Genomic DNA, 24,276 nt, shown 5'->3' on the forward strand with positions numbered 1-24,276 from the left:
ATAAAACACGTCCTTTGGAATTTCTGGAACTGTTCATTCTGCTTGCCTTTTCCTTGAAAAGACATCTTCCTTTTTTCTATCTTGCTTAGATTTGGAAGATTCCACAATGTTGACCTTTGGCTCAAAAGAAGGGTTCGCACTCCTTCTATTGTCCTCTTCAATTATGAGGCACAAAATGAGATCTTCTAAGCTCATCTCATTCCGTTTGTGCTTCAAATAATCTTTTAAGTCTGACCAGCCCGGAGGTAGTTTCTCAATCATAGCCGCCACTTGGAATGATTCACTAAGTATCATTCTCTTAGCAAAGATGTCACTCAGAATTAATTGTAATTCTTGAACCTGACTCATGACAAATTTAGAATCCACCATCTTGTAGTCCAAGAATTTAGCAACCACAAATTTCTTGGTATCAGCGTCCTCAGTCTTGTTTTTCTTCTCTAAGGACTCCCATAACTGTTTAGCATATTCAATATTACAATAAACATTATAAAGAGAATTCACTAAACAGTTAAGGATATAATTTCAGCATAAGAAGTCCCCATGCTTCCAAGCCTCCAATGCACCGAGCGTCGTGACATCTTGCTCATCTGGACTAATTATTGAGCACACCTCTGATAAATATTTTGTCAAATTGAGCACAGTCAGATAGAAGAACATCTTCTACTACCACTGTTTAAAGCCCACTCCGGTGAATTTCTCCGATTTCTCATTAGTTGTAACTGGAGGTGTTGCTATCACAGTAGGCAAGGTTCATTGAACTACCCCTCCAAAAACGGAGCCAAAAGCCATTTGGCCTGTACTATTCTGAAAAACAGTCTCGGGCATACCAATCGTATGACTTGTACCCACACCACCAAAATTGGTGTTGGCCCAAGGACCCATAGCATTGGCTGCTACAAATTCAGACCCTAAGGCTTGAACATTTAACGGTCGAATCAACCATAGGAACGTCTCCTGAAACATTCGAGACATTGAAGTGCACTTGATTGTTTTCAGCCATCTCAATACTCTGACAAGAACAACAAAAAATAAGTGAATAATCGCCTTATGAAGATTAGTTTCTACCAATGGTGCTCCATAGATTCACGAACTATGCCTCCCAAGATACAACACCTCGAACCTGTTTGGATTAACACTATGCAAACAAAACTCAATCGAACCGTTCAATTGAACCAGTACACTCAGAAAAATCAAAAGAGTAGAGAAGTATATAAAAGCCTTTTTGGAATCAAGTCGGAAAACCAAAACCAAAACCGTTAAGAAGCTCTATGTTCCTATCTATTTATAGAGCTTTTTAGTTCATGTATAGAAGAGATACATGAATTAAATATTTATACATGAACTAAATAGACGCATGTATCCACGAAATTCATGAATCAAGAGATACGTGAATCCAAGAGATTCATGAATTCAAAGACACGTGAATTCAAGAGATTCGTGAACTCAATAAATACATGAACTAAAAGATACATTAATCTAGGAAATTCATGAATTCAATAGATACGTGAACATAAAAATTTAGGAAATTCATGAATCCAAAAAGAGATACGTGAACAAAAAAGACGTATCTTAATTTATTGGCTTTCGTTGATCCATTAACCATAATTATAACCATAATTATAACAATTTCAAATACTTCATAAGATTTCTTATCTCTTCATCGAGATGCTTCTTTCACCGCCAAAGCACCAAAATCAGAGCAATAAGAGTCATGAGAAGTAGTAAGCAGCAAACGCAACAATCACATTAATCAGAACCTTTCTCCAATGGTTAGTCGATTTACTGCTCAACCCACATGGAGACATTCCGTCCTCACAAGCCTGATTTTGCAATAAAAACACTTCCTAGTTATTGTTGGAAGAGGTAACCACCAGGAACTGCGCCTGTCAGCTTGTTGTACAAGAAGCCCATGAAGCTTAAACTGCTCATGCTGGTGAGAGCAGCTGGGATTGTACTCGACAAATCGTTATGCGAAACATTGAGATTTTCCAATTTAGTTAGCTTTGCTAAATTGGAAGGAATTGATCCTACTAGTGAATTGTGGCTCAAGTCTAGTGGTTCTGTAGCGTGAACGAGTTCCCCAGCTCTGGCAACATGACACCCAACAGATTGTTGTTGCTCAAGTTCAGGCTTAGTAAATTCTCGCAATTTGCTAACTCTTTTGGTACGATCCATAGAGAAGGGATGTACTTGCCGTATTGTGGTTTATGAAAGATTGTGCCACATTGATAGCTTTAGATGTTAGTCCATATTCAAAATATCGGCCAAAGTTTGGTATTTTATTGGCCATTTGGCATTTCATTTGTAACTCATGCATTCTCTCCTTGTAAAAAAATTACTAAATTAGAGAATTTCATTCTACAAGCCTTGTATAAACATGTAGCATAGTTTATCAAATTCCACAAAACCACTGCACCAGATTCCTATCACACCTTTTATTCTCTTATTCTCAGCAAAGACAAGAACGACAACACTCACCAGCCCAACATGCTTAGCTCCAAATAGAGTGACTCAAACTCTTCTTGTCTCCTTTTCAGTTTAGCACAACCAGACATATTGAACACATTACGTAAACAATACAAGATAGTTAAGAGATCGGCTCAGTAGTCATAAGGGTTTGCCACGAGATAAGCCTCGATGGCCTCGACCATCGCGCACAACTCCTCTTTCCCGGCGTTGATCTCCTCCTCGGGGATGTCCACCTCCTCGCCAATGGTGAAGTAACTAGCCGCGCACTTAAACACCGAGCCTCCCAATGCCAATGCGATGATCTTCACCTCATAGCTGATCTTCTCAAAGGTGGTGCCCAGCACTTCGCCCTCGATGATTGAGTAGCAGTAGGTGAAGTTCTCCTTGTCCAGGGCCTCAACCTTGTGCTTCGCTGTCTTGTACTGACTGCCTATCAATGTAACAGAAAGTCACATTCACATTTAGAACTCGCAGGTTTCAATATCACGAGCACCAATCTTCATGGTGTCCATCAGGCCATTTAGGAATTAACCCAATTGTTCTGACCACAATCCAATACAATTGACTTAGACATAGCCTAACTTTGCCTGATCAAAATCCGAGTCACATAATCACTCGTGTAAAGTTAAATGGTTAGAAACATCTTAAGTAACAGAGTCATATTTCTATCTTTTTCCATATTCATTATATTTTTCCATAAGGTTGAACCCGCCTTGATTCAGAGCGATCCTAAGTTCCTAATACGGATGGACTAACCTTTGCCAAAAGTCATCAACTTGATGGTCCCGGGACCCCCATCGCCCTCGAGGACTTCAACGCTCTTGACGGCTTGCGGGAGGACCTTGGGGAGGAGGTTATCGGCATCGAGGATAGCGGCCTTGAATATCCTGGCCCGAGGAATGGGGGACAGGATATCGAAGCGAAAAGTGACGACACCCATGACCGGATCCTAACAGAGTTGCTGAAACTGAGAAGGAGGTGATGATCTGGAAGTAGTGATGAAGTTGGTCTATGGGACTTGGGAGTGAAGAGAAGAGGCTGAATTGAAGTTGACATATATAGAGAGAGAGGGGAACTGAGTGTGAAGGGTTCTGATCACTGCATATTTTCTTCTTACTAAGATGCATTATCTTTTGCAGAAAATAAATAATTTAGAAAATATTTTTCTAAAAATAATCACTAAATTTAGATAGTGTTTCGAGCATAAGTTATTTGGTGAGTTTGCTGTATGTTCTAAATTGATCTAAATTGCTAAATTTAATGGGCTCACTAGAATTAAAAGTCTAGATTCCCCTTAATATAAATAAGACACTACCTCATTTTCAAGTCTTCGTCAAAATTGTGTTGTATGTACTAAGTTAATCTAAATCACTAAATTTGATGGGTTCATATGGGATCCATACAAAATTCACAGGAATTAAAAGTTCAGATTTCACTTGCTATAAATACAGTGCTCTTTCCTCAAATTGTGTAGTACGTACTAAATTGATCTGAATTGCTAAATTCAATGGGTTCAAGTGAGACCCATATAAAACTCATTAGAATTAAAAGTACAGATTTTGTTTAATATAAATACGACCCTAGCTCATTTCCAAGTCTTCATCAAAAGTGTGTTGTGTGTCCTAAATTGATCTAAATCGCTAAATCTAACAAGTTCACGTGGGATCCATGTGGAACTCACTCAAATTAAAAGTCCAGATTCTCCTTGATGTAAATACGATGCTATGTCATTTCTAAGGTTTCATTAAAATTGTGTTGTATATACTAAGTTAATCTAAATCGCTAAATTTGATGGGTTCATGTGGGATCCATAGGAAACTCACTAAAATTAAAAGTTCATATCAGCTTAATATAAATACAGTTTTCTTTCATCAAAATTACGCCGTATGTACTAAATTAACCCCAATTGCTAAATCTGATGGGTTCATGTGGGACTATATAAAACTCACTCAAATTAAAAGTCTAGATTCTCCTTGATATAAAAACAATGCTGTGTCATTTCTAAGTTTTCGTCAAAATTGTGTTGTATAAATATAGTGCTCTTTCATCAAAATTACGCCGTATGTACTAAATTAACCCAAATCACTAAATCTGATGGGTTCATGTGGGACCTATATAAAACTCGCTGGAATTAAAAGTCTAGATTCTACTAAATAAAAATAAGGCCCTAACTCATTTCCGAGTCTTTGTCAAAAGTATGTTGTATGTCCTAAATTGATCTAAATTGCCAAATCTGATGAGTTCACATAGGATCCATATTGAATTCACTAGAATTAAAAGTCCAAATTCCACTTAATATAAATATGATGCTAGCTCATTTCTGTTTATTCATCAAAATTGTGCTATATGTACTAAGTTAATCTAAATTGCTATATTTGATAGGTTTATGTGGAACCCATATGAACCTCACTAAAATAAAACGTCCAAAATCGATTAAATATATATACCGCTTTAACTCATTTCTAAGTCTCCATCAAGTGCCTTTTTATCATTTCTTTGAAGCTTCCGTGCCATTCCGTCACATGTGAATCGCAAATGATTTTCCACGCCAAAGTCTTTGTTAAATCTCAAGACTTAAAAATACGAATGTGAAGTAACAATTGCGTGTCAAATGCAGAAAATTCTTATGTGAAAGAGTTGACCGTCCCCTCTTGAGTCAAATGTTCTCTTCCTTGATATGCTTTTCTGATCTGGCCTCAGACACAGATGGTCAAAGGGGCGCATTCATATCCATAATCTCGCGGCAGTTTCAACTCTGTAAAAAGAATGCCGAGATCTTTACAAGATGTTTGACACGCGTCTTTGATGACAGCATGCACAGCATATCTACCGCTTCAAAACATAGTTACGGTTCAGTCTCGATTGTTATTTTTCTTGAAAGAGACACGAGAATGAAGACATAAACCATGGTGGGAGATAGAAAGATGGAGCCAACGTGCAACAACTCAATTGTAAGCATCAGGGTTTTTGCAAGAGATGGGCTTCAATGGCTTTCAACATTCCCACGGCCTTCTCTTTGCTGGCCTTGTTCTCTTCCCGTCCATGGCGAAGTACTTGCTCGTGCTCTTGCCCATGCACCCTCCCTGTCTGGCCCCGCCTCGGCCTTGATCTCATTTGAGATCTTCTCTAGCGCATCGCCCTCAACGATGGCATATGTGTGCGTGAGCTTTCCTTGTCCAGCTTGTCGACTGGTGCTTCACCGAGTTGAACTGTCTAGCTGCGAGACACAAAAAACTGCAGTCAGCTCCCACGTTAGCCTTATCAAAGAATGTCGGCAAACATCTTCTTGACATCACATGTTAATGCGACGCGATCAAAATGAGTGAAATTAGAAGACAGCGCAAGCACTCGCCTTTGCTGAAAACGACGTGATGGTGCCGGGACCACCATCACCTTCAAGGGTGACAAAATCCTCAATGGCTTGCGGAAGGAGCTTGGGGATGAGATTGTCATCAAGAACAAAGGCCTTGAACATTCTCTCAGGTGGAATTGAATGCATCTTCGCCTAACAGTTCCAAGTCCCTCGGCAAGAGAAGTGTGAGATTATGTTAAAATGCCCTCTAACTGATTCTTAATTGCCTCGTTTAGTAATCTAGATCAACATCACAATGGTCTAAATCATATAATAAAGAAAGAGGACAAAAGGCATGGATCTCAAGCCCAAATTATACTTATTAGTATGCAAGAGATCTTTGAATGCAGATACCCTTGAGGGTGGGAAGTCATTAAATGATCATTTAAATATTCTAACGATGACAATGCTCGGACAAGCAAGCTTGAGTGCATGCAGATAATTCTTGCACAACGAAATGCATGGTAGGTCGCGAACCGAGACTCATCCGCATACACGCTATTGCCACCATGACCATGAATACCACTTCCTTGACCAGTTGGCCAGTCGGAGGAGGAAGACATGGGTCGAGCATATTCTACAGTGGCACATTTGAGTTTTTTAATAATGTCGACGTTTGTGTCATTTGTAGGGAAGAGAGAAGATTGCCTGGATGCTTCCCCATCATTCTCTAGCATTGGTACTTTTACTGTTGACTCTGTTTCATGAAAGAATGATGAATCAATGTTTTGATCACAGCGTCAAGGTCCAAATTTTAACCACTTTTCAAAATCTATACTTGCTCTTCCTAAATATCTTATTAGAATTATTGGACGAATCCAAATTCGATATGTCAATTAAAGCTATTTGATCTACCTGAGACTATAAGTACAGGGGGATGTATTGATTAGATTTGATCATGTAGCTTACCAGGAACCATGTAGCCATAAGATCTAGCCACTGGGGTCCAATTTGATGAATCCGAATTCAAGAGTCTCACCATCCCAAAAACCGAAAGCCGAGGCTCGAAGTCCAGTTCCAGCAAGGTGTTGTTCAACGTAATGTCCCAATGGACAATAGGCGGCGAGCAATCGTGATGCAAGCAAGCGATTGCGTGAGCCACGCATTGAACAATCTTCACTCTCTTGACACATTCCAGTTCAACTGATCCTCTTCCTCCATGCAAGACCTTCGCCAAAGTTCAGAAAACATTGGGTGATGTCCCTGCGGTCAACCACCACTTTTTTGATAGTGACGATGTGGCCGCTGGCCTATTCGGCCTTGTAAACGCTCCTGAATCCGCCTTTTCCGATGCAATACTCTTCGCTGAAGTCGTTGGTGGCCTTGGCAATATGGTCGAATGCAATTTCACATACTCCATGAGACTTCTTATCTCTTCATCGAGATGCTTGTTTCACGGCCGAAGCACCAAAATCAGAGCAATAAGAGTCACGAGAAGTAGTAAGCAGCAAACACAACAATCACATTAATCAGAACCTTTCTCCGATGGTCAGTCGATTTACTGCTTGACCCACATGGAGACATTCTATTGCGTTTCCACACAAGCCCGGATTTGCAATAAAAGCACTTCCTAGTTATTGTTGGAAGAGGCGACCACCAAGAACTGCGCTTGTCAGCTTGTTGTACAAGAAGCCTATGAAGCTTAAACTGCTCACGCTAGTGAGAGCAGCTGGGATTGTACCCGACAAATTGTTATGCAAAACATTGAGATTTTCCAGTTCAGTGAGCTTTGCTAAATTGGAAGAAATTGATCCTGCTAGTGAATTGTGGCTCAGGTCTAGGTGGTTCCGTAGCGTGAATGAGTTCCCCAGCTCTGGCGACATGACACCCAACAGACTGTTGTTGCTCAAGTTCAAGCTCAGTAAATTCTCACAATTTGCTAGCTCTTTTGGTATGCTACCACTCAATGCCTTCTCCCCGAAAAACAAGATAATCTAGCTTCGATAAGTTTTCTAACGAGGTGGTAATATCTCCGACCAAATGGTTGTTGCTCAAGTTCAGCCTTATCAACTCCCCTAGATTTCCCATCTCGTCGAGAATTTTCCTGGTCAGTTCATTGCCGTAGGAAGTCAGAACATGCAACTGAGACAATTTCCTGAGCTCCGACGAGATGCGGCTGGCAATTTTGTTACCATCTATCAGCAAATTCGTGAGATTCATACACTCTCCCCATTCTGCAGAGAGATTCCCGACAAATCGGCTGTTGCTGAGGCTTATAAAGTCCAGATTCGGTCTGAACGAACTCATGATATCTGTAGTGAACTGATTGCTGTTCAGACGGACTCTCGTTAGCCCCGGAAAATTCCTCAAGCAGTCAGGCGGCAGCTCAGTGAAGTTATTCCCATCGACCGTGAGATATCCAAGAGCAAAGTCGCTGCATATATCTTGCAGCATTTCTCCGATGAAGCTGTTGTTCGAAAAGGTAACGATCCCCAGAGAAGGGCTGTACTTGCCGAAATCACGTGTTATGCCTCCCGAGAAATTGTTCTTGAACAAAGAGATGGACCGTAAGTTAGCAAGGCAAGAGATGGTCTCACAAGAAAATATCGTGTACACAAGTGATGCTACGTCATGGAGCTTTTCCTTCCCATGCCTAGATCTCCTCTTCTTCAACTCAGCTTATAAGGCTTTGAAGTTTTGCCTTCTTGCTGTTGTCCTTGCTCGTCATCCTGCAGACCGACCCTCCATCGCTGGTGGCCTCAAACTTGACCTCGTAATCGATTCAACTGGAGCTTGTCACCCAGCGCTTATAAGGCTTTGGTCCCTCTAACCTCGATCATCGGTTGTTCCTACACATGAAGTTCTCCTTGTCGAGCTTGTCGATCTGGTGCTTCACATATTTGGAAGGACTAGCTGCAATTACATTATGAAACTCCCTGCTCGATGAGTGTTGAGTGTACATACCTTCGGTGAAATTTAACTTGCTCAATGCTCCCGGCTCCACTGTCACCTTGCACCGGCTCCACCGTCGCCTTGCGCCAGCTCCGCACGCTCTTTATGAACTGAGGCAGGAACTTCGGGATCAGGGTATTTGACTCGACAATCAAGGCCTTGAGAATGCGAGCCAGAGCAATCGGGCATGTGAGCTCGTGTGAAGCTGGTTGCACCCATGGCTATTGGCAATGAGAAAGAAATAACCCCAGAGAAGTTCGCGCTTCTGAGTCCTGTCAATGCCTCCTAATTATGGTTGGAATTATGTCAATAGGTAGGGTTGGTTTGGCAAGAGTCACGCTCGAGGAAAATAGGAGAGTCAAGGATTTGCAGCCTAAAGGAATGGAAAAGAGGAAATTGAGGTGGTCTCTTTTGTTCTTTTGGTCATGAAAACGATTTCGGTCCCTTTCAGATTCATGTTGAAATGTCAAAGTTTATGTTCCAAAAGATGAACATTCTAGTGCTCACATGGGCGGCCATCCCTTTGAAATGATTGTTGTGGAGTTCGATCTAACAATTTGCTGATTAGATATTATAACGAAATGTCATTGTTCGAAGAAAAATGTATTAATCAAATTTTATCTCGTTTAATATGTAGCAAATGAGAATACTTTATTAGTTGTGATATCACGTTAACTTGTCGCGCAATATAAACATCACATAATATATTTCTTCATTTGTAGTGCCCTAATGTCACGGTGGATCTGATTCAAATGTATGAAGCAAGGCCTTTTGAAATCATTTTCATGGGTTGATTCAAACTTCACTAGCACCGACAGTTTGACTCGGTCAAAATTGGGTCAGCAATTGGGGTGTCCCAAGATCAGCTCGTCGTCTAAGTTTAGGGGGAGGTGGAGGCTGCTGCTTTTCTGTTATATTTTGCTTCTCTTTTTCTTTTTTATCATTATCAGTGTTGAAGCATTTGATCTCTAATCCAATGTCCCCATCAAAGATGTCCCCATCAAAGAGATAAGATAGGATTCGCTTAAATAGAATTTCAAATAGCCCAAGCGTTACAATAAGATAAGTCCAAACCCTAAACACACTGACTTTATTTTTTGATAGCTTTCTTGACATATAATAAGATTGTACTTTTCATTAATGATCACACGCATAACAATTTCCGAAAGATTCTACCACATCGATAGTTTTAAATGTTAATCCAAATTCGAAATATAAGTTTGGATTTATTCATTTATTACTCATGAATTCTGTTCTTTTATGGAATTTATTGAAAATTAGAGAATCTCATGATACCAACAAAATATCAAGCTTATTCAACTTTTATTCCCTTGATACGCTATTTATGTAGCACAATTTACAAAATTCCACAAAAACCACTTCACCAGGTTCCTGCCACACCTTTCATTCTCTTATTCTCAGCAAAAAGAAGAACAGCTACGCTCACCAGCCCCACAAGCTTTACTCCAAACACAGAGTGACCCAAACTCTTCTTCTCTCCTTGTGAATTTAGCACAACCAGACATATTTCACACAGTACAGTGAACAATCCAAGATAGCGATGAGATCTACTCAATAGGCATCAGGGTTTGCCAAGAGATGAGCCTCGATGGCCTTGAACATCTCGGACCCCTTCTCTTTCCCGGCCTTGATCTTCTCCTCAGTGATCTCCACCTCGCCGATGGTGAAGTACTTGCTCGTGTTCTTGCACACCGAGCCTCCCTCGGGCGATGCGGTGATCTTCACCTCGTTGCTGATCTTCTCGAAGGTGGTGCCCAGCACGTCGCCCTCGATGATTGAGTAGCAGTAGGTGAGGTTCTCCTTGTCCAGGGACTCGACCTTTTGCTTCATTGTCTTGTAGTGACTGCCTATCAAAGTAAGAAAAAATAATATTCACGTTTAGAATTCGCCGGTTTCAACATCACGAGCAACGATCTTGATGGTGTCGATCAGGCCATTTAGGTTGTTCCAACTGCAATCTGATACAATTGACTTAGTAGACATGGCCTGATTTCCCTCGATTGGAGTCAAGTCACGTGATCACTTGTGTAAATCAATGGTTAGAAACATCTTTAATTAATCAAGTTACATATCTATCTTTTTTAATGTTCATTATGATGTTCCATAAGGTTGAAACAGCCTTGATCCAGAGCGATCCTAACATGGACGGACTAACCTTCGCCAAAAGTGATCAACTTGACGGTCCCGGGACCTCCGTTGCCCTCGAGGACTTCGACGCTCTTGATGGCTTGCGGGAGCACCTTGGGGATGAGGTTATCGGCATCGAGGACAGCGGCCTTGAACATCTTGGCCGGAGGGATTGGGGTCGTGACCTCGGAGTCGTAACTGACAACACCGATGATTTGGATCCGAATGGAGTTGCCGAAATAAAGAAGAGGGTGATCAGGAAAGGCTGATTAGCAGTGATGAAGTCGGTCTCTAGGACTTGGTAGTGATGAACCAAAGCTGACATATATAGAGAGACCGAGTTTGAAGGGTTCTCGTTATTGGATATTTTCTTCAAGTGCGTTAGTTTGGTACAAAATAGAGAAGAGGATGAACCGAAGCTGACATATATAGAGAGACCGAGTCTGAAGGGTTCTCATCATTGGATATTTTCTTCAAGTGTGTTCGTTTGTACAAAATAAATAATTAAATAACTATTTGTATCATTTGGTATAATTATTTGATGAGAAATTTTTGCATTATTGACAGTAATTTATATCTAAATATTTCTGTGAATGATGAAAATATATTTTATTCATTCCTTTTATAAGTTATATGAAAAAAAATATTTTTTTACAAAACAAACGAAGCTTAATAAAAAAAATCTTAATCAGTCTGTGGGTTGTTCAATCATGACATGGACTTTGTTCATAAAATAAAATTTGTCTATATGATAATGGAATATTAGTCAGAGAAGGCACCATCCTAGAATGATACCAAACGTTCTTCCATTTCCCTTTCATGTATAGACTTGACTTTTGATCCAGGAGCATTTGCTCAGCAAACTCTCTTGGCTGAGCTTCACTGATTTCTTACATAGTGTTACTATCATAGAAAATATCAAGCCCTTAGCTGCATAGGTCGCGATCCACCCAGATCTCATCCTACTTCTTTTCAATCCGTTCGCAAAAGTAGCAATCTTTAAGGTTGGTAGAGGCCTCGGGAAGAATTATCATCAATTTCATACTCATAAATAATATTCGCTTAACTCTGTGCAGTAGAAAAACTCGAAAAATCGAGGCACAATTTTTCCTGCTGGGTGATCTCGGTGCTTCATGTTTCTGTTGAGCTTCCATCGATAAGAAAAAGTACAGATTGATCTCAATGTTGCACTAATCCAATTTAGCAGAAAAAAATGGGAAAGGTAGTTTGGTAATTACAAGGCTTTGTTACTTTTAGTCAACAAAGGCTGCTCTGAAAATCAAGATGGACGTCTATAGATTTTGAATTTTTCTACTTGCTTTCATGTGTCTAGTCCTTTTAAATAATATTATTGCGAACCATTTTCTGCTAATTGTCTGGTGGAAGTGTGGTGGATCAAGCGAGATTGGCTCACGGGTCACTTGCTCATTAAACATTTTTTAATTTTCCTTTTTATCTAACGGTATAGCGACGTAGATTTTTAGAAATGCTTTATTCGTATTTAATTTTCTTCTTTTGTCTAGTTCATCTTGTCGTAGTCACGGACCATGTGAACGTATAGGAGAATGTCCATGGGTGTTAGATCAGATTAATTAATAAATTTCATCGCATTGAGACAAAATTGATTAAACTTGTCAATCATCTCACTGCGACGGAAGATTCGGAAAATATTAATGCATAACAACAGCATATGTTTTGGGAGAAAAGTATTGGAGAGGGGCATGGATGCATTGCTGAAGTTATTTAATGAGCATGTCGTATGTACTAAATTAATCTAAATAGCTAAATTTGATGGAATTCATATGAAACCTAAATGGAACATATAGAAATTAAAAGCTGAATTTTGCTTTATATAAATACGACGCTAACTCATTCTCAAGTCTTTGTCAAAATCGTGTTGTATGCAATTGAATGTGAACCTCCCTTCCCTTTCACATATGATCGACTCAAATTTCTCGTACTTCATCGACTTCCTTGTTTCGCTGTTGAAGCACCAAAATCACAGCAATTGAAGTCACCAAAAGTAGCTCGCATCAATAAGGACCTTTTCCCTATGGTCGGTTGATTTACTGTTCATCCCACCCCATAAGGAGATAACCTCGTCACATTTTCACACAAGCCTGGATTTGCGATAAAAGCGCTTTTTGGTGCTTGTTGGAAGAGGTGACCACTAGGAACCGCACCTGTCAGCTCGTTGTACAATAAGTCTACGGAGCTTAAACAAGTTATATGTCCATTTTTTTCAATGTTCATTATAATGTTCCATAAGGTTAAAACCGCCTTGATCGAGAGCGATCCTAAGTTCCTAATATGGATGGACTAACCTTTGCCGAAAGTGATCAAATTGGTGGTCCCGGGACCTTCATCGCCCTCGAGGACTTCGACGCTCTTGATGGCTTGTAGGAGGACCCTAGGGATGAGGTTATCGGCGTCGAGGACAGCGGCCTTGAACATCTTGGCCGGAGGGATCTGGACGTTATCGCAGAGTCGTAAGTGATGACACCCATGATTGGATCCAGGAGAAGCGAGAAGGGGTGATGATCGGGAAAAGGCGAGTAGCAATGATGAAGTCGGTCTCTAGGACTTGGGAATGAAGAGAACAGGCTGAACCGAAACTGATATATATAGAGAGAGAGACTAAGTGTGAAGGGCTTTGATCAGTGAATATCTTGCGAAACAAACAAAGCTTAAGGCTCGACGCCATGGGAAGCTCGCTCACTCATCTCTGAAGCTGCGGCACTCATCCCTTGCTTCTCTAGGTTACGCATACTGTTCTGCAGGAGGGAAGCGAATAGAGTAGCCTTTGGGCTGCACGGGCCCATGAACACCGAAGTCTAGCCCATAATTGGATCTTTTCTCCTCCACCGCTCCTGTTGGATTTGCTTTGTACTGACATTATGCCCTATGGTGGCACTTTTGGTTGATATCAATCTACGATCCTCTGTTTTCGTCAAAAAAAAAAAACAAAGCTTAAGAAAATAAAAATTATTCGTGGATTATTCAGATTATGACATGCCCCTTGTTCCTAATATAAAAATGTCTATATGATGATAGAACAAAGCATTGGACGATAATATTGGGGAGAACCGGGCAACAATTTACTAATAACGAAACACAATTTAGCATCAATTTCTCCTTTAAAACTAAACCAACCGAAATCAACTCAACCTATGTAATACCAAAATGACAATAAGATAGAGCCAACAATGACACTAAGGTTTTAACATGGAAACCAATACAGAAAAAATCACATACCCTACTCACTAATAGTAATAGGATACAAAAAGTGTTATTTTCTAATCACACATTAGAGACTCAACATCAATAATATAACCATATTTCCTCACTCCAAAGATAGATTAACATAAACGGAGCAAGAAAACCCTAATCGGTTGGAGAATCTGAAGGGGGTTCTTATCGAACGAAATCAATCAATTTGTAGTCCTTGATTTTACAAAACAACATTCAAATTTGAGCAAATTCCATCGGTATCTTGCGGTCCAATCGGGACCGAAAAGATTGTGCCCTTTCTTTCGGAACGCTAAGAAAGAAGAGCCCAGGACACAGACAACAATTACCCACTCACTAAGTTCCAAAAAGCATAGACGAGCGAAATGCCTCACGAATTAACCTAAGAGCAACATAAACACGCCGAGATAGAAAACGGTAGAAGCCGACGCCCCAAATTGCAAACTTCTTCAACCCCAAAAAAAATAAAAATTTGCAAACTTCGAGCTACAAAATGGCGATTAAGCACGGAGGGCCGGAGAGGGGGTGGAGGGAGCACCTTGATGTCGAAATCGACGCCGGCGGTGGCGAGGAGGGGAGAGGGGTGGAAATCTAGGGTTAGGACAGGTTTGGTCTCGTGCCAATTCATCTGGACCGTGCCTCCCTTCATATCTCCTCCGCCCGCTCTGCCGCTTCCTTCCTTCCCCCTCTCTCTCTGAAATCGAAGCCTTCTTCCTTCATTTCTAAGCGAACGAAATCGATCAATTCGTGGAATTCGTGAGATTCGTGCGCTCTCCCCATTCCGCGGAGAGATTCCCGACAAATAGAGATTAGACTGTAGGCTTGTCCATCGTCGTTTCAGTAAAGCGAGTGTAATGCCAAAAAAGGGAAATAAGGACGACACAATTGGCTCTGACATTGAATTGACAGTTTATTCCTGGCCTCCTACGTGAGCATATCACGTGGCCCACCCATCATGGCTCAAATTCATGAAAACAAACTAATAAGAAAAAGATCCAAAACAGACTCCACCACCATCCTCTCGGAAATCCAATCAAAAAAAGGAAAAGATAAAAAAGGCAATCATCCCAGACAAAACAAGCATGGCATTCGCCACACGCTGCTAAAAATTAACCACACACAGACTCACAAGTCTCAGGGTTCGCGAGGCAAGCCTCGATGGCCCCAAACATAGTGAAAGCCTTCTCTCTCACAGCCTTGATCTTCTCCTCGGTGTTGTCCACGTTGCCCCTGGCGAAGTATTTGCTAGCGTTCATGCACACCGAACCTCCCTCCGGTGATGCACTGATCTTCAGCTCGTAGCTAGTGTTCTCCAAGGTGTTGGCCAGCATGTTGCTCTCGATGATTGAATTGGAGTAGGAGTAGCTCCCATTGTCCAGGACCTCGAGCTTGTGCTTCACTACCTTGTTCCGATGGCCTATAGAAAACGCAAGTCACATTTGAGACGCCACCGGTTTCGAAAATCGCAAGCACTGCTTTGAAACACCATTGACTCACGACATCGCCATGTTAATGGTCAGGAACATTTGAATTAACCAAGTAAATTTACTAACGTTCGCTGCCAGTGGTCTCCTCAACAAGCTCGGCACTCTTGAGGAAAGGGAAGAAGACTCTGGAGATGAGGTTTAAGGCCCTAACGATGGCCTCGAACGCCTGGGCTAGGAGGATGGAGGACTTGATCTCAGTCCTGAAGTATTCCATGATTCTCTGTCCGAAAAAAATCTGCTAAAAGCTGAAAGGGAATGATGAGAATTGCGAGTAGGAGTGAAGTCTTGATCTAAAATTTCGGAGCGCAGTTCCATATATTTATAGATAGGGTGCGAGAGTGAGATGTAGAGGAGTCCGTGTGTATCTAATGACTCTTTCGGGACGTTTGGGTGGACAAGGGGAACTTTTTTATGTTTTTTTAGTTGCTTTACGGGTTACTTTTATCGGCACAGTTCAGCCGGGGTTTCTTTCCGGATTGGGCGCTTTCAAGAATTTTGGGTGGACTCGGGGTTTATACGAGAGGTAGAAAAAGCCAAGGGAACAGGAGGCAGGTGGGACCCTTCAGCCCGTGCTTTTTCCTTTTTTCCATTAAGAGGACGGAGACGAGGAAAGCATATCCGGCCCGCTCGACTTTTGGCAATCGCAGAAGCTCTCTCGTTGATAAAGCTCGGACGTGAGGTGAGTTGAGTCATGCACAAGTACACCAAATTGAAACTCTTCCGCACGTGGAGATAGCTTCAGACAACTTAGATGCCGTGAATTGTGTCATTTCCTTGGAACTTCTAGATCCGTCATCCAGGATTGTGATCTTCTATTGACCCAACTAGAAGCAGAAATTAAACAAAAATAAGAACCCAAAGAAGCAAATCGTGTTGCGGATTGAGTAGTCAAGACCCACCGAGTTAGAACCCTTCCATCCAATTGGGTTGTTTATCCCCTCATTTCCTTTGGTAAATTTAAGTCTTGAATTTGGTACTAGTTATAATTCATCTTTGAGTTAGTAATCAAAAGTTATTTTCGACCAAAAAAAAAAAAAAAAAACCACTAATGACGTACCGACCCAAAAAAAAAAACCACCGATGACGTGCTAATTCGATGTTGTTGATTTTGTGCGTACAAAGTCCAAATCAACACTAATGACGTCGTATATGGCGTGCTAAAAGTTGTTCATGAGTTGAATTTTTGCAATTACGTGCCCAATGAATTTTGACACTCTTGAGTGGGAAATCACTAAATTGTTAACTTTTTCCAAATGCCTGACGGGTTTCATAGGATTGGTTTGGCGAGTAGAGATAAAAAGTTAGCACGCAAGTAAGTTAAAAGCACGGTGTAAATTAGATTCTCCCAATCAATGAGCATAAACGAGAACATGGGGGCGAAAAAGGTTGTTACCAGCATTGAAAAAGTGGACTTTTGAGAAGCTCCAATCACTGAAATGTTGCGTATTCGGCAAGATGCAAGTAAGTCTATCCATCGAGAGTAAGTATTTAGAGAAATGCATAAACAGATATTAAATCAATAGATATGTTTAGAAAAATGTCATACATAGCTTTTTTAGCTCAGTTATATAGAGCTTACTTTAGTAAGCAAGAGGTCTTGACTTTGATTCTCAACGAGATCCTTTTTCTTTTGACTTGTAATATTTCCTTTTTTCACATTCAATCTTCTTCCTAACAATTTTTTTGATAAACAAAAATTCAATCGAGCCAAAAAATGAATTGCTTAATACATGATAGAGCCAACATATATACATACTATATATGTGTTTTTTCTCAGTACAAATGGTTATACGAGGACCCAATTAGTAAGAGGGAGGTCTTGAATTTGACTCTCAATAAGAGCATTTGTCATTCAAACTTGATATGCCCTCTAAATGATTCTCAGTCGCCTGTTTAGTAATCTAAATCGCCATCACAATAGTCTAAATCATATAATAGAGAAAGAGTACTAAAGACATGGATCTCAAGCCCAAATGATACTTATTAGCATGCGAGTGATCATCTGAATTTGGATGCTCTTGAGGGTGGGAAGTCACTAAATTATTAACTTTTTTCCAACACCGGTCGGGTTCCATGGGATTGTTTCCGCTATTAGAGATTAAAAAAAAAGTTAGCATGCAAGTAATTTAAAAGCACAGTATAAATTCGGTTCTCCCAATCAACGAGTATAAACGAGAATATGGGGGCGAAAAAATTGTTACAAGAACTAAAACGTGGACTTTTCGAGAAGCTCCGATAACAGAAATGTCGCATATTCGGCGAGATGCAAGCACGTCCATCCATCGAGCCTTAGTTTTTGGAGAAATGCACAAACAGATATTGAATGAATAAAAACGTTTAGAAAAATGTCATAAATAGCTTTTTTAGCTCAGTTAAATAGAGTTTACTTTAGTAAGCGAGAGGTCTTGACTTTGAATCTCAACGAGATCCTTTGTACTATGACTCGTAATATTTTTTTTTTTTCACATCCAATGTACTTCGTAACAATTTTTTTGATAAAACAAACTTCAACCGAGCCAAAAAAAAATTAGTCACTTAATACATGATAGAGCCAACATATACATACTATATATGTGTGTGTGTTTTTTCTTAGTGCAAATGGTTATACGAGCACCCAATTAGTAGGGGGGAGGTTGAGTTTGACTCTCAACAAGACAATTTGTCATTCAAAATTTTTCATAACAATTTTTTTTATAAACAAAAAATTCAATTGAGCCAAAAAATTTGTCACTTAATACGTCATAAAGCCAACATATACATGTAATTCATTTTTCTTGGTACAAATGGGAATATGAGCACCCATTTAGTAAGCTGGAGGTTTTGAGTTCGACTCTCAAATAATATTTCTTTTTGTAAATTCAAACTTCTTCATAACAAATTTTTTTATTAATAAAAAGATCGATCGAACCAAAAAAATTGTCACTTAATACATCATAGAGCCAACATGTACATACAATATATTATGTTCCGTTTTCTCGGTACAAATGGGATACGAGCACCCATTTAAGGCGTGTTTAGTAACGCTTCTATTCTCGATAACAATTTCTAATAAAAAATGATTCTTTTTTATTTTGTTCCCGGGAACAATTTCTAACCATTTTAAGCCGTTTGGGGTGCATTTGGTAACATTTCTGTTTAAAAATTGTTTTGGGAACAAAAATAGAAAAAATGTATTTGTGCTTCAGGAAACAATTTTTGAAAAAAAAACGCGTTTGGTAAATCTGTTCTAAAAATATAAAAATAATATAAACACGTTTGGTAAATTTGTATAATTTTTTATTTCTTTTAATTTTTTAATATTTTATTTTATTTTTTCGATTTTCTTTCTTATTTTCTTATTTATTTTTCATTTTTTCTTCTTTTGGCCAGTCGCCGGCCTCGGCCATGGCCGGCAACCGGCCGACGAGGGCCAGTGGTGTCACGCCTCGGACTCGAGCACGTGCCCATCCTTATCCGGTCGATAATAATTTGCTACTTCCCAGGATGAGTCGCCGACCCTTTCCATTTTATTGCACATGCGGAAGCGAAAAGAAATCCCCTGATAGTAATCATCTCGGGATAGAAAAACAGTATAATAGATTCATACACAAACATGCTTTTATATATACACTGAGTCATGAACACGAGTGTCTATGGCCAAAGACTACAAAAGACGGCCTTCCAAAAAGAAGCGGTCCTAAGCGGCCTATGCTTCCGATCACCTCCTCTCGGCTCCGGGTCCTCCACTCGACGACCACCCCTGAAAATGTTGTCCCACAACGGGGTGAGATATCATCTCAGCGAGTCTAAGCTCTAAACCCCAATTAGGAGGGAAATATGCCAAGAAGCGTCCTAAGCACGCAATCACACAATCAAGAGACTTACCTCGTCTCAGATCCACCCTGCAGGTCAGTATAATTTATCTCACAAACAACAGGAGAGCATGAGCAACAAATAAGCTCCAATAACTTAAACGCCACACTCAATTCATCATGCGTTCCTAGTTTTGATCTCGGCATATAGCACGGCCTACTCTTAGTTCGGCGGTCTTCTAGCATTGCCAGGCTTCGTCTCACCCCCATTGAGCACGGCACGTCTCTTTATCAGACGACTTTCCCGAAGGAGCATAGGGTCCGAGAATCAGCTGCGGCCAGGCTTCCCGTTGTCCGGGGTATCCCAAATAAGGATAACGTCCGGCTCAACAGCCGGGACGATTTCTCTTGACCATCACACGATCACTCGGATGGCCCGGGGGCACCATGCATTGCACTCAAATGCTTTAATTAAAATGGTGAGCCTGGCCTTTTTCTTCGTATTAGAAATTCACATGAAATTACTCGTGTGTGGGTACACGGTCAACTTGATCCAGAAAAATTGATATTCATCCTTTTTGAAATCCCACTATTTCATATAGTACTAAAAACCATTTTCAGTATCAAAACCCGACACACTGGGATTTTCTGAATAAATATTGAAATTCACAATTTTGGAATTAAATACCAAAAATCCAATCAGCACTCAATTTGCATAATTTAACACTCAATTGCATAAATTAACCACACCATTGCATTCAGCATGAAATTCGGTCACCGCCTATCCCGGTCTAATTTCCGAAAAAATAATTAATTATTAAATAATTACTGAAATTAATTAAATAAATCAATTTAAATTCTAAAAATACTAACCTAGGCCAGAATCATTAAATTAAATATCAATACGGACTCGGAAAATTCTCGAACCCTTCTAGATAAACAGTACAATTTATTTAGGCCTTAGCCAAACCATGCTAACCACCTAACATGCTCAATTAAATAATTCAATTTCTAATTTAATCTAACTAACCACCTAATTCCTAATAAAATAAATCTAACACCCCTTAAACATCATTAACCTACTAAGTAGAGTTTAGAGTATAAACTCACCGGTGTATCGCGAAAAACCGGTTCACCGCGACGACGACGCGACGGCGGCCGAAATCTAAATTTTCGGCGGCGTCGACGAACTTGGGCCGGGCCTAAACTTAGCCCAACAAATCTCAGCCCAACTGAGATTTGTTGCTGAAACGGGCCGGGCTTCACTGGACTGAGCTGACTTCAAGATGGGCTGCTGGACTTGGGCTTAAAGATTGGGCTGCTGGAATTCGCTGTACTAAGCTTCAAATGGGCTGAAGACTGCTGATTCGGTGGGCCTGGCTTTTGATGGACTGGCCTGTGCGGGCTGCTGCAGCTAAAGTCCACGACTGGGCCTGACTTCAATTGGGCCGGAGAGAGGGGCAGCGAGGAGTTGCTGGGCGAAGCACAGGCAAAGGAGAAAGAGCAGCTTCGTGGGAGATCTTCGGCTTTGCCGGCGTGTGGACGACGTTGCTGGCAGGAGATGGGCTCGGTCCAGTTGGCGTGAGCGGAGGAAAGAAGATGGGACCAGGCGGCGTTGGTTCGGTGGTTTGTGGCTTCGTTTGCTGCAGACTGACCGAAGAAGTCCCAGCGTTGGAGATGAAGACACTGTGAAGATGGGCCTCCGATTGGAGACTTTAACCTCGTGCCGTCCAAGTAAGGACACGAAGAAAGTGGGGGCAGGCGCGCAGCTAGAGGAGTCAACCAGGTGGCCTCGCTTGAAAATAAACAGAGAAGCAGCTTCGGCCACTTGTTGGAGTCAACACACGGGCAGCTTGCTCGTGTCTTCCATTGACTGTGGGCGCTGTAACTTGCTGATCAACACTCGGCAGAAGGAAGCAGGGCTCGCGGACGTGGAGAACAAGAGATGGTGGGAATGGCAGAGAGCGTGGGAAGGGAGCTTCGACAAAAACGAAAGAAAGAAAAGGACAGATGCAATCGGTCTTCAGCTCATCGCACGAAGGGAGAGAGGCGGTGGAGAGGCGTGTGAAGGAAGCCAAGGAGGGGCCCAATATCCTCAACCCTTAGTCATTGCCTTAATTGCTTGTCCCCTTCATAATACTTTCTAGCCAATTATCCATAAATGGCTCAAATTAAAGTCTCAAATTCAGCCCCCCAAGCTTAATCCGAATTTCACTAAAAAAGAGCTTCAATCTCTCCACTCAATTTCTTCACCAATTCTCTAAGTCGAGGTCCAATTTCGCAAGGAAAAATCCCGAACAATTTTATGTAAGTCCCCGACGCTCAAATGCTCGGTTTAGAAGTCCCAATTTCCATCGATTTAGCCCATCTGAATTTCCGCTGATTTTCCGTAACGTCCGAATCAATTTTCCACAAAATCCCGGAATCTTTGAAAATTTCTCGGAGAGTGAGTCGACGTTCCTAAAATAGCTTGTGACACCTCAGAACTTTCAATTTTTGAAATCGGGTTCAAATTCACGGTTATTTTCAATCCGGCGCGCTTTTAACGTGACCTAGTCTATCGGGTAGCTTTTAGGAATTTTTAGTGCAATTGACCCGTGATCGATTTATCTCGAGTCACAATGTACATCTTCGACACATTGACGACTCTCAATTGTCGTGAAAATCTCAAGGTTTCAAATACGAACACAGGGTACCCAAAACGATAGAAAATCAATTTAGTGCCGATCGATGAGAATTTTGCAAGCATGTGGAATCACCCACATTTTGATCACTCATCTCAATCGAAAAGACCTATCTCTGATCTCTGATCGATTTTTAAGTGTGATGTAATGACCCTTGCAAATTAGCACGGTCGAGCAGTTGATTCCTGGTCGAATTCTCAAGCCTTTTGCGTTAAAATCCCTTAATAATTTTCCCATATAGTCTAGTTATCTCATGAGTGATCGGCTCAGAAAATAACACTATAGATGTGTCGACGAAAGGCTCGATTTATTCCATTGAAATCAGATTTGAAAAATCAGGAAGTCACAGGTGGCCTCGCCCAGCCACGGCGAGGCTCGCCGGCCCTCGACGAGCTCAACCTCGCCCAGCCACGGCGAGGCTCACCGGCCCTCAACGAGCTCGGCCTCGCCGACCCGGGCAAGATCACGCTCGCCCAGCCCAGCGCGAAGTCGGCCTCGCCTTGGCTGGGCCAGCTCGAGCTTGCCCAGATCCGGCGAGGCCGAGCTCACCCAGCCAAGGTGAGGCTAAGCCTCGCCAGGGGCCGGCGACACTCCGGCGAGGTCACCGGCCCTCAACGGCGTCGCCGGCCCTCAACGGCCATGGCCGAGGCTATCGACCGACCAAATAAAATAAAATAAAAAGATAGAAGAAAATGGAAGAGAGAGAAAAAGTGTTCATAAATTTTGTTCCAGAAACAATAAACAACTTTTTTTTTTTGTTTCTTGTTTCCGTTCCAGATGTGTTTCTGGAAACAAAAAAATAATTTTGGAACAAAAACGCAAACAAACGCGTTTCTGTTTCAAAAAACAAAAATTTGTGTTCTGGGAATAGAAACACATTTTAACAAAATGAGCCCTTGGTAACTTGTCCAAAATTTCAATTCCCAAAATAGAATTGCGTTTAGTAATATGCTCAAAATTTCTACTCAAAATCATTTTCTTTTAATTTTTAAATAATTTTATTACTTTTTTCCTTTTTTTTCTTCTTTTCTTTTTTCCTTTCTCTCTCATGTTCTTCTTCTTCAAGTGGCTAGTCGCCGGACCAGCGACCGGCTAGACGAGGGCCGGCAACCTCATCGGAATGTCACTAGCCCTTAGCGAGGCTCGCCTAGCCTCACCGGTGTCCAGCCAGGCCTCGACGGGCCGGGCAAGCCTCGCTGGTGACCAGGTGGGCCTCGCCGATGGCCGAGTGGGCCTCAGGGGCTAGGCAAGGCCCCCGCGCGGTGGCTAGGCTTGCCTCCGGTGAACTCGCTGGACCTCGCCCTGGCTTGGCGAGCCTCTGACAAGCTCATCAGACCGGTTGTCAGCAACCGGCAATAGTGGGTGGTGGACGGCAACCGCAGCAGTGGATGAAGAAGAAGGAAAGGGAAGAAGAAGAAGATAAAATATGGACTTGATTCTTGGATTTGTTCTCAAGAACAAGAATCAACTTCTTCTTTTTTAATTCTTTATTATGTTCCAAATCCACTTCCCTAAAAAAAAAAAAATCCCAAAAACAAAAATTTTACCATACACGATTCCGTTCCAAAACTACTTCCGGGAACAAAAGAATAAAATTTGACACTGTTTGGCTGGTTACCAAACAGGTCCTTAGCAAGCTAAAGTTTTGAGTCCAACTCTTAACGAGAGCATTTGTCTAGTGACTTATAATCTTTCTTTCTTCTACATTCAAATTTTCGTAACAACTTTCTTGATAAACATTCAAACTTCTGTCTTCTTGATGCTGTTATAATCAGGGAAACGGAACTCTAGTGGGAATGGAACTCATTGCGGTGATGCTAGAGGGAAGTTGATGCTGACGAATCTCACTGGAACATGCAGAGGACAGAAAATCTTAGAGCTGGGGAAAATGAATGGGTTTGGGATTAAATCTGGCTAAGTTATTGCCCCGAAACTGACTCACCCAGGCCATGGTCAGCTCTAAAGGAAATCTAGAAAAAGAATAATGACTAATGTTCTTTATTGTTCAAGCAAAGAGACATTTTCTATCGGCTAAACCTTATGCTTCTCACATTCAATGCTTGTGTTCCATCTGAAGTTATTTCTTACCACATAATTGTCGACAACCTAATTTGACCAATAAACGCAGTACATCTATATAGTATCTGGAGAGCAGCTGTTTTTGCTAGCTAAGGATTACATCAAGTATCTTTTTAGTGGATGTT

At 41.2% G+C, this 24,276-nt stretch overlaps 2 protein-coding genes and 1 long non-coding RNA gene across 4 annotated transcripts; all 3 read right to left on the reverse strand.

Annotated features, from left to right (window-relative positions):
* Nucleotides 1-2,600: 2,600 nt before the first annotated feature.
* Nucleotides 2,601-3,409, reverse strand: LOC120294983 (major allergen Pru av 1-like). The gene is made up of 2 exons (XM_039316190.1): nucleotides 3,226-3,409; nucleotides 2,601-2,899 (listed from the first exon to the last, which is right to left on the reverse strand). Exons 1-2 carry the CDS (start codon nucleotides 3,407-3,409, stop codon nucleotides 2,601-2,603), a joined length of 483 nt encoding a protein of 160 aa, XP_039172124.1.
* A 6,597-nt stretch (nucleotides 3,410-10,006) lies between these two features.
* On the reverse strand, nucleotides 10,007-13,330 carry LOC104451263. Of its 2 annotated transcripts, none has more exons than XR_005548382.1 (2): nucleotides 13,186-13,330; nucleotides 10,007-10,581 (listed from the first exon to the last, which is right to left on the reverse strand). It is a non-coding gene; the product is annotated as a major allergen Pru av 1 (long non-coding RNA). The 2 variants fall into 2 exon arrangements; XR_005548381.1 differs by lacking the exon at nucleotides 13,186-13,330 and adding an exon at nucleotides 10,890-11,223.
* A 1,889-nt stretch (nucleotides 13,331-15,219) lies between these two features.
* Nucleotides 15,220-15,811, reverse strand: LOC120294984 (major allergen Pru av 1-like). The gene is made up of 2 exons (XM_039316191.1): nucleotides 15,664-15,811; nucleotides 15,220-15,527 (listed from the first exon to the last, which is right to left on the reverse strand). The coding sequence occupies exons 1-2, from the start codon at nucleotides 15,809-15,811 to the stop codon at nucleotides 15,220-15,222; spliced, it is 456 nt and encodes a 151-aa protein (XP_039172125.1).
* Nucleotides 15,812-24,276: the final 8,465 nt, after the last annotated feature.

The sequence above is a fragment of the Eucalyptus grandis genome, chromosome 1, assembly GCF_016545825.1.
Source record: "Eucalyptus grandis isolate ANBG69807.140 chromosome 1, ASM1654582v1, whole genome shotgun sequence".
Lineage (NCBI taxonomy): Eukaryota > Viridiplantae > Streptophyta > Magnoliopsida > Myrtales > Myrtaceae > Eucalyptus > Eucalyptus grandis.